Source organism: Apostichopus japonicus, chromosome 3, assembly GCF_037975245.1.
Source record: "Apostichopus japonicus isolate 1M-3 chromosome 3, ASM3797524v1, whole genome shotgun sequence".
Classification (NCBI taxonomy): Eukaryota; Metazoa; Echinodermata; class Holothuroidea; order Aspidochirotida; family Stichopodidae; genus Apostichopus; species Apostichopus japonicus.
In genome coordinates this window covers 13,757,918-13,774,659 of record NC_092563.1, presented here as the reverse complement: position 1 = coordinate 13,774,659, position 16,742 = coordinate 13,757,918, and the positions used below count along the sequence as shown (strand labels likewise).

At 37.5% G+C, this 16,742-nt stretch overlaps 1 protein-coding gene across 1 annotated transcript; it reads left to right on the top strand.

Moving 5' to 3' along the window:
- The first annotated feature begins 469 nt into the window (after nt 1-469).
- On the top strand, nt 470-16,143 carry LOC139963816 (uncharacterized). Its single transcript, XM_071965002.1, has 14 exons — nt 470-875; nt 3,647-3,882; nt 4,243-4,421; nt 5,220-5,311; nt 6,339-6,613; nt 7,648-7,809; nt 9,574-9,614; nt 10,207-10,298; nt 10,946-11,210; nt 12,301-12,575; nt 13,199-13,587; nt 13,771-13,885; nt 14,768-14,942; nt 15,286-16,143. Exons 1-14 carry the CDS (start codon nt 735-737, stop codon nt 15,471-15,473), a joined length of 2,625 nt encoding a protein of 874 aa, XP_071821103.1. The 5' UTR covers nt 470-734; the 3' UTR covers nt 15,474-16,143.
- The last annotated feature ends 599 nt before the right edge of the window (nt 16,144-16,742 follow it).

The following is a 16,742-nucleotide window of genomic DNA, read 5'->3' as shown; positions in this document are numbered from 1 at the left end:
TTAAGACAGTCATGATATTTCATGTTCAGATCTAAGACAAATTGCGGTCGTATACGATCAACCCTTAAGCTCTTATCCTCCCCGACATGGAATTGATTTTGGTAACATTAAGGGGTATCGACCGTCTGCCTAAACACAATATGTAAACCACAAAAAAAAAGGAACACGTCGATTATCAGTGCATGACTAAACACAAATAAACTAATAATAAACTATGAATGGGATCCTATAGCAGATCCCAATCAAATGATTGCAAAATGGGGAGCAAAGTTCATGAAGTATGCCGAATGCGGTGGGTGGAAATACCCAAATTTTATTGACCTAAAAGCCAATAATTACATTTGATAACCTGGGTTATTTACCGCGAAAAAAAAGAGCCTCCAGCTTGAAGTGGCGTCTGATAAAAAAACGATATGAAACATCGTCAAGGTTTGACGAGGTCCGGGATTGTTAGAATACTGGAAAGAGCAAACGCTCTTATCATTTCTGTTAAGTTAAAAAGTAAACGATATAATATATTTTAAAAAAATCCTTTAGCAATGCAGCCATCTGTTTGTGTAAATAAAGCAGAGACGCCATCAATTAGCCCTTAATCCTTAGGTCGGTAGTTTTACTATAAATATGATGAAAGCTTCCGATTAATCTTCAAACTTCAACTCGATGTTCATATCATCAACGTCTAATTATTTTCATCGTTCTAAGAAAGGGGCCAAAATTAACGACAGAGAAACAAGATGTCTGCTCCTTGGGTCATCCTGTTACTTGCGTTTTCAATTTCGATCGGTGAGACAGAGGCATCTCATTTTAGAGGAGGTCTCATTACCTGGCGACCTGTCGACCCTATACCTAGTAGTAATCAAAGCAACATTCCACAGGTACATGAATTTGTTAATTTATTTTAATTACGTCATCTTCTCTCTTCATTTTCAGTTTTTCTTCTACACGTTATGTTTTATGTTATTATTTGCTGGTTGGATAAATACCTAACTATCGTTTTGTTTTAAATATTTCCACGACTTTTCTTTAGAGTGCACGGGCCCATGCACTAGAATAAGTGCATTCATGGTGGTAGTAGCGACGGAGGGATTCGCTTGGGGTAGTAGAGAGAAAGAGAGAGGGGAGTGGTAACGTTCCGGTAACTGTTTTTATTTTTCTAGAGCATAGAGATAGATAGTTGGCATGCGCCCGTTCTTTTGATTAGAACTAACAGCGGGAACGTCTGACTTGAAATGAGCAAAGTGATTCGATTACCATTCTTTTTTGCTGCAAGTGTACATAAGTTTTGTAAGCAAGTTAGAAAGTAATGTAAGTTATGTTTTTTTCAAAGCAGAATGTATATGCTCGGACAATACCTGTTGTGATATACCGTATGGATGGCAAATTGCTTACTTAGTCCAGTGGCGGCAAAAAAGGGGGGAATGGTGGTCGCCCCTACCTACATAATGCTTGTCTCCCTCCGGTTTTTTGTATTTGAGTATCTATATTATGCTTGTCAGTTAGCCTCTAAAGAAGATCCTGCTAGGATCGAAACGTCAGGCCAACTTACTTTTACATATTCTCTTACACAGGCTCTTTAGTGGATAAGCAATTTGATAACAGTTTTGTTTCATTTTAATATCTTATGCTAACAAAATGCTAAAACGTCGGGGGGCTTTTCCCCCTAATCCTGCACAGCGGCTTTGAAAAACATTCCAATGAAATTGAATTCTAAATTGCTACAAAAGAACCGTCTGCACTGCACCGGGTTTGGACTACCTTCCAAATAGCTAATTAAATTCATCTTTCTGACATGTGCTTTTGCGCTTTAAAGTTGCTGCGAGAAAACAAACAAAAAACCGCAAAACACAATCAATTCCATAGATATTGAATTATATCTCTCTCGCACATTATACTCGTTACGAGAGAACAGAGAAGATCTAAACACACATGAGCTCCCGGGGGCCTCGCCTTCTGTACCCTCACTAGCCTCATTCCAGAGAACTGTGGGTGTAATTCATCATTTTTCTGAAATGTTCTTTTGCCCTCCAAAATCGCGGCAAAAACGAACAAGATTTAAGTGCAGTGCTGCAGCTTCTGACTGGGCTTTCATTCAATATTAACTGTGTACATTTGCTATTATAAAGCAAGTTGCTGCTGTAGGGGAAGTTGATTTACTTTTAGAAACCATTGTTCAGCTTGTATTTTGGTCGCAAAAGGGGGAGTCGGTCCTGAATTCGATTAACATCCCTGTCGACAAATGGTGAATGTACGGACCCTGGTAATATGACAAATTAGAATGATTGTATACATGAAACTTTCATAAAATAAAATTTGACTAGCGATGATACTTGGGTTGGGGATAGAACGTGTTCCCCATCCCACTACTCTCCTCGTGATGTGCACTTTATACAGGTGCGTTTTTACACTACCACCCCCCCCCCCCCCAACTGCCGAAAAGGCTCTCATACTGTTGATTGCATTATAGGTATTGTTCATTTCATAATTTTGTTTTATATAGACTTTTATATAGATAAAAGTGCATTTCATAAATTAAATATGAACGTAGAAATGACCCAGAACTTTTACAATTTCCAATATTATTTTAAAATTCCAATGCGGATCCATGGTGATGGGGTGGTAGAGTTATTATAGACCTAATTTATGCACCATTGAACGTCTATATTTGTTTGGTTTTGTAGGGGGGGGGGACTTTCATACATTCGAAACGGCTTCAACCGCCCCAGGGACACTCCTCCTTGTTAAAGTATTCTTCCCGCCATTGAAAGTGATATGAAATATAAAATGAAAGTTCAATTTTCTGCAATGGAATAAACTAAGGGGATACTATCTTTAACAAATTGAAAACAAATTTCCAAAGAAACGTCTTAGTTATATTATTTGTCTATATTTACCTTGATTTTCCTCAACTTGAACAATATAACAAATTGAAGCTTACATGGCAAAAAGGGCAAACAGTCTTTGTATTCATACTATGTGCAACAAAATAATGCTTTGTTTTGAAATTCACTATGTGGGAAATATTATCCAACTCAACGTAGGTTAGTTTACCAATGCTTGACAAAGCAGTGACGTGCGCAAAGGGGCCGGGTTTATAGACTATGGCTCCGTCAACGTTAGACCACTATCGTGATAATGATCGTGATAATCCCGCGCTCGGGATCTGATTGGTTTGTCGTGTAAACGTGGATCAGGCCCCAAGATTGTAACCCCGCGACAGGCTAGTTCGAGGAAGAATCAAATCCCGCCCTCGGTGTTAAATTTGCTATGTAGACGCAGCGGGGTTGACCCGAGATCACTGATGACTTTTAACTTCCGTTGATGTTTGTTATGCGCGTTACTTGACACAATTTACAGTACATGCACGTGACACGGCTTACAGTTTTGCGCCTTTCTTTCTATAAAGCAATGCTCAATTTCCAGTTCGGTGATCACAAGCGAGGGGTCAGATACCAAGCACGTGGTGCAATGTAAACGCGTTGTAAAGGTTCAACACCTATTTACCTTGTTCTGATGCTGAAAACACCGAGCGGGGGTGTGGGGATGATTCCTAACTTACACGCGGTATCTTTGCTAGAACTTAAAGAACCAGGGACCTTTCAAACATGCCTTAAAACATTCCTTTGTTCATTATTCAATTTCACAATAGATTGAAATATCTTACCGAATGTCATGGCGACGGAGTGCAGGCAGTCATCATTATTGTACGGATGAACACATTGCTGGAGGCAATCTGCTTGATGGAGAAGGATCATTGGATTGCAATTGCTATGGACTGAATCAACAGCTCTCCTATGTTTGCACGGATTTTAGTGAGTCGGAAGACTGGACCAGTGGGGTTAGCTCTGGCTTTTATCAACCAAATATTCCCCATTTCCAAGTTTGGTAAGTTCTCCGCCCTCTTGTTCTCTCTCACCAACTCAAGGTGAATATCATGCATAAAATGAATTTACTCTGTCACTGCTGTATCGAGAGTATAATGTCTACAAACTGTAGCAGAGGCATTGATATAAGATGATGTACGAAGGAATTTAAGTTAGTCTCGAGGATGTAAACTGAAGCCAATCCACCTTCACCCTGATCCCTCACAACCTCGCATCCATTCCCCGACCCAACCTCACCACCATTTCACACAAAAAAGTAGAGTGCTTCCGTCTCAAAGACCATCATTGACACTGATACATACAACACACAACAAAAACATCCGTCAAAGCAGAACTGTCGTCTTATGTTGTTCTTTCTCAGGTTTTCTGGATGCTGTTGGATAAGTTTAATGAACTACGCAGGTGGGGATTGGTTTTTAATGGCGGCGATTGACTTGAGTGTTCGTAATGACACCGGTCGTATTAACTCATCACCGACAACTACAACACTGCCTATTCTACGGTATCACCGAGAATGTCACAACACCATTACTATACCTGGTAAGACCTTAAAGGACTCGTCTCTCTCTCATATTTCCAACAATTATTTTAAAGGAATATTCCTGAGACAGAAAATGTGATACTGACAAAGAAAGACAAAAGTATTCCACGTTGCTATTGGGCAACCTCATTTTAATGAGTAACTTGCTCTCGGCACTAGATGTTCTGTTTCTGAAGATGTTTCTCCCTCTTTTCCCCCATCATTTGATGTCATTATGACACATGTTCTTCAAAATCTTCACTTTCTATATATAATATACGTAATGTCATCATTGCAGATGTTCTTTGAATTGCTTTTATTACCTTTTATAACATTTTCGTTAATATTATACTTGTAATGTGATACAATTTTTTCTTGGAGGGGGGGGGGGGGCGACTTTTGTTTAGCTATCGATGTTCTTTGCATTTTCTTAATTGTTAAAATATTATTCCAATAATTCGCACATTATGAAGAAAAACAAGGACAATACAGCTCCATTGCCATGGTGACATCACTAACTCGATTGTTTCCATATATACAGTCATGAATTTCAAAAAGAAAGTCTCAAAGACTCAAATTGCTACGACGATGTGGGTTTGACCTAAACATGCAGACACTTCCAGGCAATCTTTTCAAATGACTAACACGATGTGACTGGTGAATTCCTTTCAATTATCGTTTCGTACCGTATGTGTTTTACGAGCTAACAATTACATCATGACAGTAAAAGCAACCTTTGGTGGCACTAAAGCTGGCGAATTAGCAACGTTACAATAGGAATGATTTCATTTCTAATCTTTTCTTTCTACTTATTCCAGTGGCTGATCCGGATGGTGACGACGTCAGGTGTTTCTGGGCAACTAATTGTGGTACTGGTTGCTTTCAACTACCTGGAGCTGTGCTTGATAATGTAAGGCCTTATCCAAAGAGTAACGTAATAGGTATATGTTATGAATCGCCAAAACAAGCTCAAATGATATCAATGATTTCAAAGATCACGATGATTAAATGTATGTTTGCGTTTGGGTGTGTGTATGGGTGTATTCATACATGTAAGGTCGTATGTGTGTGTATGTTTGTTTACATTTGAAATTGTAATGAGTTGGAAAATCCAGAACAGCGCAAAGACCTCCAGCCTCCACCGGGATTCGAACCCGGGCCTTCCGCTTTATATGTGGACACCCATATCAACTAGGCCATGGAAGTTGATATACATACATATATAAATATATTTAAATATACATGTTATTATTATTATTATATTAATTGAGACGTATCAAATATTGCAGTCATCGGAAAAGTTACAAACCAACATTAAGTGTAGTGTGATTTGTAGTGTGATTTCTTGCAATTATTGTTAATGTTATTACTAAATACCGTTACTATGTTTGATAAACTGAAACATTGTGTTGTACAAGTTATTGGAAAATTTCATCCAAGCATACTTTAATTTTGATGGTGTGTTAAATTTAAGGAACAGAACGACCGTAGTCTTTCAAAACCTTTTATCATATTTGTATACGTTTTCATTATGTTTAGAACCATTTTTGGCATGTTTCTATTTTAAGTGTAAAGGGAACCATCCTATTCAGAATCATAGTAGTATGACCAGAAATTCTACAAGTCTTGTTTATCAATGGACAAGCTGCATCAACAGAGATGGAAGTCCTTCACTCTTTTGTACTATTCTTTAAATTCTTCACGATTCTGTCAACTCATTACACATTATCTGTTATATACTTCTGGTCGTCTTGAAAGCTCCAAATGATATACATATTTAGCATACTTATGATGTAAGTCGGATACTGACCGAATTACTAAGGTACGGTTCCTCGTGTAGTGCTCTGATCGGGAAAAGAACTGCTTTTGATTGTGGGTGCATGCCCTGTAGAATTGTTGGGACACTCATTTTCTTTCCTGTAACTTTCGTTCAATAGGAAACATGTGTTATCACATGGGATACGACTTGGACATCGGTTGGGCTTTACGGCGTTTCTATAGAAATCATGGATTTTGCGACACCAACTTCAACACAACCTCTCAGTTATATACCACTGCAATTCCTTGTGGATGTGTTCAGCAGTTCAGTCTCTTGCTTAGATCAACCTGTCTTTATTCCTCCAACACGGGTCCCGGCTTCTTGTGTAGGTATTCCAGAGAACGGCACCTACCATGAACCGATCATCGCTAGGACCAGTTCCGCGAATGTCAGGTAAACAAATAAAGACATTAGTAGATAATGAAAGATACTTCCTTCATGTCAGTCTGTCCGATCAAAATTAATTCCACTAAAATGAAGTCAGTCGACTTCATTTTATTTGCGATAATGCATGCTACTGGAAGGCAAAAGGGAACAAGGGGATAGAAGTTGCAACTTTTGACAAAATATAAAAAAATAAAACTTATACCACAACCGAAAAAGTTGTTTTCTCTCCTAAAAGTAGAACAATACTTCTTATCATCAAGTTTCATGCATGACAAACAGATAAAAAACACAGTTTTGATAAGTACTTGATCGATAGAGGTACGTACTCTCTATATTATTCCAAGATGTTGAGAAGCGTTTCCCTAGATAGTTGAATTATGTCTCAGTGAGATGTACTCCCTTGAGATTAGAATTGCATTGTATATATTGTTAAAGTTTCTAAATTATAACTGGTTTACGTGATCATTGTTTGTTTCTGTTTTATATTTGTCGATTCCAATAGTTTACAGACAAAGTTTTTTCGACAGCGCCAGAACCCTTTTTCCTTTCTTTCCTCTACTTATGATGTAAATACTGACATGTTTTGCTAGACATTCATTCTCATTCGTGTGCAGAGATAAAAGTGTTCTCGGTCAGTCGGTCGTGGATGCATGTCATCTTGATTTGTAAGAAACCAATATTTTAAGTTCTTTATATCCCTATTTACTGTCGGTCACTGTTTCTGGACTTGTCATAAAAGTCATAAAATATTAGTATAATATATAACGCATACACAATTTATCTGGTATTACATATACTAAAAGTTTATACCAAAATAATAGTAATGCAAAGACATGTCTATAATGTTGCTGGTTGCAATGTGCGGGGGGGGGGGGGTGTTTTTGTTTTGTATTTGAATCTATTCTCGTTCCAACTAACTTTCTACGCCGTTTATGTCCACATTCATCAGTTAAAAACATGGAGAGAACAGAATTTTGTAAGTATAAGCAGTGATGATTTCAAGTGTCCCTTATGTACTTATCTTCCTGCTTTTCAATCAGCATTACTGAAATAACAACAATATCACCGTCTGGAATGATCAAATCTGAACTCTTACCTTACCCTGACGGCCTGCCTACGGATTACTATATAAATACTACTTGGAACCCAATCACAATTGGAGAAGAAGAAATCATGTGCTTTAATGCGGAGACAAACCTTGGGTGGGTATATCACTTAAATGTTATCAGTTAAAAAAAATCTTAGATTTTATTTTAGCTCACCAAAATTTCTCTCGGTAGACAAATATGTTCAGGACGAATCCCCGAACAATTCTGGCTTATATACTTTAAACGAATTGTCTGGTAGGCCTTAGAAGTAACCTTCAAAAACGAAAAATAATTTTCCAAACATGTTTTCAAAATATGAGAAACGCTAATGTTGCGTTTGACAGAAAAACCATTTTTTAATCGTTTAGGATGGATATTTCAAATATACTTTGAACAGTAACGAATCTTCGCAAATGTAGATTGCGACATAATCCACGTTCCATACAGTTCCTACAGTATCCACAACAAGCACCGCGTTTGAATACAGATTAATTTCTTCCTTATATAATTATATTAATTATACAAAAAAATATCGTTAAGTCGGCATACTACACAGAGCATCGATAATTTCATGATTTAGTGTAAGAGAAGATAACTTTGAGAAGCAGACTGTTCGTTGTTTATACATTGCGCTGTCCATTTCCTATGGGAATAATGTTGACATGTAGGCTACTCTAACGTTTACAATCGGCCAGTTCTGCGAAGCCTAAGCGTCTCGGTACTAAATTCTACTCTGACATCGATTCCGCCAAGTTTCATCTTTCGATGTTCCAAATACTTTTCAAGTTTCCTTTACTGTAAAGTTGATCCGTGAATTTTATTTCAGCGATTGCAAAGAACGGTTTAAGAACTGTGGTTTGAGTGTGAGAGTGTATATGTGCAACGCTATGTACGTACCAAGTGGGCATGGTATGCTGTATGCGTACGTTCGCAATGTGTACGTAATATATAGCAGGCAATCACCTTTGCATGTACACGCGAGAGAATATGTGCTGCGGAAACGGGAGTGCTCACTTCAAGTCGCTCGTTTTGCCTATTTGCCTGCACCACGTCATTCACCAAATTGATGCGTTCGAACAAACGGTGCTGTTGGTGAATTTGAAATCCAGATTTCTACAATAAGAAAATGTCAAATGGGGACAATTTTCACATAGTTAGAAAGAGAATAATTAGAACTTTGAGGACGATATATCCAAATCTTCCACCGGACAATTCCTTTAATTAGAAACAAATAACAAAAACCTTTGAAATGGTCACGTATGATGTAGGAAAATGTAATGTAAGTTTTCATTAATTCGGTACAAACATAAGTTATATTGACAGTTAGCAGTGCATATATTGCCTACACTTTGATTTTCCATCTACAATATGGAAAATGTTGATCTGAGTTGTTGGGTATTTTAAACGATAATCCAGCAATCTGACTTTTCTGTCTACCAGCCGGAGTTATATTAAATTAATAAAACAGAAAACAACAACAAAACAACACCGTCGTAATTGCAAAAACAGCGGTCTAAATGTTATTTCTTGTTAAAGCCATATGCATTGGATAGTATCCTTTTAGAATACGTTAAACAACATTCATCATGTAAAGCATTTGTCATGTATAGCACTTCAGTCTGAACCGTATTAACATTTCTTATAAATCACCTAGTAGGCTTCTTTTCGTATTGTTAAGAAAATCTCTTCAATTGTAGTTGTTTGGAAGGACGTAGTTTAATTTCATTTGCGGGTTTAGTAAAAGCTTCAGCATTAGAAATGCTTGGTGAGATAATGTATCTACAAATCTATCAAGTTATATCTTATATCTGATCTGATCTTGCTGCTGTATACCAGATTGGGTTTTCACGTCTTTATTTTACGTCTTTTTGCTCCCAGATCCGTCGGTGCACAGACATGTATAACCCTCATTACTGGAAGTAAGTATCTCAAAATGTTTATGTAATTAAAACTTTATGGTACCCATAAGTCTTTTAAGCATTACATGACCATTTTGTTTTATTTCAATAGAAAAGTCTATTGTGTTGAGTCTCGTATTTTTAACATATTTCTACCCCTTAATTATGCCTGTGTTCGAAAAGTTGATAATAGGTTGTCATCAGTGTCGGTACAAATATGTTATCGTGGAAATGACTGCAGAGTTGTATGGATCACAGTGGCGTAGTTACGGTTTCAAGGGTCCCGGGTCACGACCGAATTTATTTTGAACCACATTTGGCCTTGCCTTGTGGACTTTGGTGACCCGTGTAGACCAATGGACCACTACGCCTCTGGAAAAGCATATATTTCTTTCTGTGATCGCAAAAAAGGGATTGAGGTAATTGATAGTTAACGCGAGATCATAATTTGGATGTGCGTTGGTTTTGAGCAAGTACAGGGAATCCTACTCACTGTACGGTAAGTATAGAGGGCGTGATTGCAAGCAGGTTGGAGGATAAGTGAAAGCATACGGCATATCCCGAATTTCTGAAGTTTTACTATGTTTCTGTTTGCTTTCTCCATTCCCTGCAGACCCCCCTCCAGAGATAATTACTATTCGACCAGGCAACGGGGAGCATACGCCACTAGAAGACTTACAAGTACTCGTACGCTATGACCAGGCGGTAAGATGTCATGTATTTTTTAGATCCTCCTGCAAGCAGGAACTCGCGAAGAAGCCTCATTAGCTTATCATTGACTTCCTCCACGTTTTCACACACAAATAGCAATGCTATATGGCCTTGCTATATGGCCTGCTATATGGCCTTGCTATATGGCCTGCTATGTGGCCTTGCTATATGGCCTGCCATATGGCCTGCTATATGGCCTTGCCGGTCGTGTGTATCAGTAACAAACAATTCCAAACAGTGAAATGATTAATTTTCACTTTTAGATACCTACCTCATAATCCTTAAGAGATTTACAAGGCCTATAATGACTGGAACAATACGGCACGAAATAACCTGCAAACAGTAGCCTACAAAGTGTTTACTAAATTCCCTACTTTAATTGCCTATTTGATACATCGATAACGTACAAACCTTTATCTCAGAACATCTAGATAATAAATATGATATGATATGATATATATAAACAAGGAATAACGTTGTCTGTGCTAGTTTGAGTCGGAATGTCCCATAATTTACATCGTGACCATTTACTGAATATGAAACCATTGACTGAGTGATATTTAATATATTCATAGTAACATAATTATTAAAATACATGTAATATATGATTAACTTTCCCACTCTATTTCTTTCAACATCAGGTTGCTCGACCATCCAGATCTACTATGATATCTCTTCACACCCACACAGGAAGTAACGTCTATCAGGTTGACTCTCAAAATTATCAACAAGTCTTTTTTCCTGGTGACAATACCCTTCAATTTGTCGTTCCTGCTCAGTTTCTGAGTGAGATGACGTCATACTACATCTTAATGGAGTCGGGAGCTGCTAGAACCACGACCTACTGTGGAATCGAGTCTACTGCCATCGATGACCCAAATCAATTGACGTTTTTTGTCACTCAGGGTAATTTAAAACTTTTCTCTGTTTTTTATACTATTGTGCAAATGTTAAATACCTCGATACTCTAAATTCTTCAAACGTCAACCAAAAAAGAGTTTGTCAGTATTATATAAAGCTACTTTCATATCGATCTTAATGGCAAACATAGAGGAGCGGTTTGATAATATATACAAAATGGCCACTTGATATAAGCAAGAAAAGTGATTGTAAAACTATCAAAATGTACACAAAATAACGTACACGTAGTATTAAAGAATTGGTCACGTTAGATGGACTTGGAGCAGAACACTGCAAACTCAATAGAAACACACAGTTAATTCTTTTGTCACTTCAATGACGTTGAGTATCTGAAGGAACGATATGAACAACATGTCAAGGATTTGGCAAAATGCTTTATAAACTATTTACAGAAATGGAACAAAAAATATGAAATTTCTGGGTTATTAAATGAAAAGAACGAATGTAGACCAGACTATTTCGGTAGCCACAGCTTACAATTTCCTAACAGATCATGATAACTTTTATAAGAACTGATGAATCAATCGAACGAGGCCAATTATTTCTTTGCTGAGTTTGAAGTGGTGTTTTGCTTCCCAGTAACTTTTCTGTTATTGATTTACTTGCGTACATTATGTGAAATTCGGTAGTTATGTTGTTTTGAAACCCACGCCCTTTCGTTTTCTTGTGTTGTATGGAATGAAACCGGAGTGGCCTCCAATGTTAAAAAAACTGGCCTCTGAATGCCACCACCACCAACTGACAAGGATAAAGACACTTAATTGGGAGGTGGGGGGCGGTCAGATGCTAGATCACATGACTTGTAGTTTGGAGGTTACTGGTGCTCTTTCGCTTCCTGTTCTAGTGAAAACCTCTTTGTTTCTTCAAATGTATTTAGAAAGTTATCCTTTCTTCATGGGCTTATGAATTATACAAAACTATAGTTTATCTCATATGCATTCAGCGCATTGAGAACCCGCACATTGGCAACATGAAATTTCCATGATCAATACAAACAGATATAAGATGTCGGATATCAATCGTTATCAATCGGATATTTATTCAATACCGTGCTCTATCTTATGTCATTTTGCAGTTCCAACTACAACTGCCAGTCCAAACGTCACTAATAAAACTGCTACCGTGACAACTACGCCGAATGACGATGATGATTTTGGTGACGAAATTGTCCTCCGCTGTGGCCCAACATCTTTCCAGATTGACATCCCACGAAAGCTGGTTGAAGATTCGTTTGAGACTACCGGGCTTTATCTCCTGGGAGGTGATGGCAATCCAGGCTGCATGAGCTTTGACAATCATCAGTACATCAGTCTTAACAGCTCACTAACCGGCTGTGGTAACCAATACACGGTATGAAATAATATCTATCTTTTAGAATATTGTCGATTGAGGTGGCTAATGTATTCCTGTATATTTGCATTAAAAAGTAAGGATAAAAGAGTAATTATCAACACAAACATTGCCAGTTATCTCCGGTACACTAAAAATGTAGTTCACTATCACCCCCTCCCTCAACCCCTCCCCATCCCCTTGCACAAAACACGCTCACCTCAATTCACGGGAGCATGCAATGAGTACACACATTCTAACCTTTACAGGTACAGGCAATGTATATTAAACTACACACTTCAAGTTGGAATTAATAAATACAATTCAAATTTTGAGTAACTTGTTTTTTACCTGTCTGCCTGATTTGCATATACTTTACTGCTCATCTCATTTTCCAAGAATAAATAAAATAAAATAAGAAACGACGACAAACAGACGAGATAATATCATAATGTAGAGGACGGTTGAGAAGATACACATGACTTGTACTCATATTGTCTTTATAATATCACGTTTTATTAATTAACAACAACATCGGCACTGAAGTGAATAGCATTTTCCAAAATCAAATGTCATGCTTTCCTTTCTTTCTCTTCTCTTCTTCTTTCTTTTAACTTTTCTTTTTCGTTTCTTTCGCTTCAAAGGACAACTCAACACACAGTTTTTACTCTAATACTGTCGTAAATCATGACAACAATACCAACATGATCGTGGAATACCTAAGCTTGCAGATTCCGTTTACCTGTGAGTACGACCGATCCAAGAAACTCCTTTCACACTTTGTGACTATCAGCGAGTACATCATGAAACGTGAGAAAGGAAGCTTTGTCTACGACTTCGCTATGTATACGGATATTTCGTACACTGTTAGATACAACACGTATCCCGTAGAGGCACATCTTGGTACAAACTTATTCTTTCGAGCGGAGTTACTTCGAGCCGCTGATAATTTAGAAATCCACCTGCGTAGCTGTCGTGCGACGCCCTCTCCTAACTACGAAGATGATCTCGTTTACGAATTTATTAGAGACGGGTAAGTAAGCTCATAATTAGTCATATCAGGAGCTACACTTGATACTGAGGAATTAAAATATTTGTGAATACCAATAAGACAGATGAAAGCTGAACAAGTAGAAAATACCAATTTATCATGAAAGTTATCGTTTAGTTGCCAAAGCGAAGAGTCAATAAGTTGATTTTAATTCTCTTTTCACAGATGCGGTGCTAATAACGCCGCGGTGAGAGTGCTAACACCACAAACTCCAAAACAGGCGGATTTTGAAATCTCAAGCTTTAGATTTAGACGAGACATTGGAAATGAATATTCACAGGTGAGATTTGTTGTCTCAATAAAACAAGAATTTGTACGAAAACTTTATCGTAACGGTTGCCTCGACGGGATTGACATGCTTACAATGAGAAACAAGCTTGAAAAGGCATTAAAACTTGAACATTGTCTTGTGTTGATATTTTTGCCATTGTTTAATTCGGTAGTATAACATGCAGCATGAGCTAAAGTTGTGCATGCATCCTACCTTTGTTTATCTTTTCAAAATTTTCATTGTGCCAATAACCATTGTTACGTCACTGGATTTTAGTATCAGCTTTGGTAAGAATCTGCTGCCTTATCAACGACTTAGCAACACTAAATTCTATCCCAGAAGCTAATCAAATAAATAACTGACAGAAATACTAAAATTTGGTCAGTAGTGGCCATACGTCTTATTTTGGATAAAAGGTAATATGAGAATATGTAATATCAGATATGTTTTAAAAAAATCGAAAGAAATTCGTACAAACAAGTAGAGCACATTAAGCAGTTCGTTTTACTTTACTCTATCACATTAACTTATGTCTCCTTTACTTTCTTGTTTCACTTTCATACGTACTACTTTATAGTAACTATAGTTGTAAGGCTTTAACATTCAGGTCAACTGAATAAGCTTTAAACTAAAGCGAGCATCATGACAAGTCTCTCCTGCGATAGAAAATTAGTTGATGGAAATATCACATCGTCATACAATCATTTTGCTGATATATTGATCACTCATTGTACTGTATTACACATACCAATGTTATGACGTTTTAGACGGAGAGTATGGCGGAGGGGGAGAGAAGTCGTGGTTTATTATTATTAGGAAAATACTACTTTCCATCAAACACTATATTGCTTGTGTAATTGTACTTTGGAAATATATATTTTTTGCCATAAGGTTTGGGTTCACTGCGAGGTTATTGTCTGTGACGTAAATGATACATATTCAGAGTGCCGTCGAGGCTGCGAAGAGAGCCGTTATCGTCGATCGATTCATCAATATGATCAGAAAGTTGAACGACTTGTAAGAGGGCCGATTTTACTCGAAGGAATTGACGACAGATCCGAGACTCGTAAGTTATTATCAAATTTAAGTATGCTAATTGAGCAATGTGAACGTAATAAAGAAATCAATGTGTAGCAATGTGTACGACTTGGCTTGCCTATAAAAAGTGGTAATAATGTGCAAAATGTCAGATTCATAAGCACCAGGGGTGTACTCTGCACAATCATAACACTCTGGTAATACGCCCTCATTGACAGTTATACAAAAGCCAGTTTATACGCATTCACACTCTAGAAGTATCACTGTTTTTTAGACCGCTCTACTTGCTTGCATATACGCATAATGAACTTTTCCGATTTTGCTTAATGATGCATTTCAGATTCAAGAGTTTTTTCATTTCTGTATTACAGTGAAGGCGAGCGGAGCTGATGGAACACCTCACAATTTTTCAGCGGTTTTCACTACTTCCCTCTCCATCGTGGTCGTTGCAATGGTTATCAGTTTGATGATGATTAGCGTGGCATACTATCGTGTCATGCGCAGATTAAATCATCATAGCTACGAGGCGCTGCCAAACAATGCAGGCGTAAACCACTAATGAAAATACTAACGGCTCGGTAGTTTAGTATACGTAAAGCTTTTACGAACGTATGAACAACTCAGTTATACAATAGCCTATTGCTGTCAACAATGTCAAAACATTTGCATTTCTGGTTGTGTGGGTGTACACAGAGTTGTCATTGCCTTACATTTCCAAGACACATTTTCGTCTCTGGAATTAGTGGAACCAGTATAATAGCGCATTCTTACACAACGGCTGTAGTAGTTTATTTTAGTTTTGCCTTGGTCTGTAACGTCGGCATCATGCTGCATTAGTATCATGTTTGTTCACTGACAGGAAATACTTCCAGTCCCATTTTTAAGTGACATAAAGTAAGAAGCAAATGAAGCATAAACTCTCTCAGGCTTAATTAAATATCAATATCCTCTTCCGTCAAAGGATCCATATTGTGTTTAGTTTATTTTGGTCTGTAACACTTAAATCGTCGGCATCATGCTTTATTTGTATCCTGTTTGTTAACTGACAGGTGATATTTTCTGACTCATTTTATATGTATATAAAGCAAGAAACGTATGAAACATGAACTCTTCATAAGGTAATTGTCTAATATGCGCTTTGCCCTCAATCTATCCATACTGTACATTTTCGATAGGGTACTAAACACCAATAAATCTTAAAGCAGAGGCCTTTTGAATATAACAACAGACTTTTTGTTCTTTCTTTGCCCCCTCTTCAAATCGCTTATTTACTTTACGTATTCTACATCATGTGGAATTTATCAATATTGCTCCCCTTTCCCAACCCTCTTCCATATGTAAGACAATATAGCCCCATTGCAACATTTAAAGCGTGTTAAGCTTTATAGTATTCAGATAATAGAACAGACATTTGAGAACGGTCTTATTATTAAAAGAAGATTATTAAAAGAAATAACTAGCTGGTCCTTCATCTCTCGGCCCATTCACGTGGCTTTTTTAGATGCTACTAACATATTATTTAACACTTTGTCATTTCGGAGAGATAAGCGTTCTGCAGAAAAAGAACGCCACTATGACAGACATTTACGGAAAATTTGAGAACAACTACTTATAGGTTTGGATGATAATGTTGTTTCGATTTACCTTCCGCCTCATACAAAGCTTAATCTGCATGGACCCTGGCTACTATTCGAACATCTACTACCATGGTATCATATTGCAAACGGTGGTCACTCCTATCATATCATACGCGCTTGTTTACGTGCAAAATCGGCAAGGAGCCCTGTGTAGCTAAGGAACAACGAATCCTGTCGTCTCCTTGTCGTCT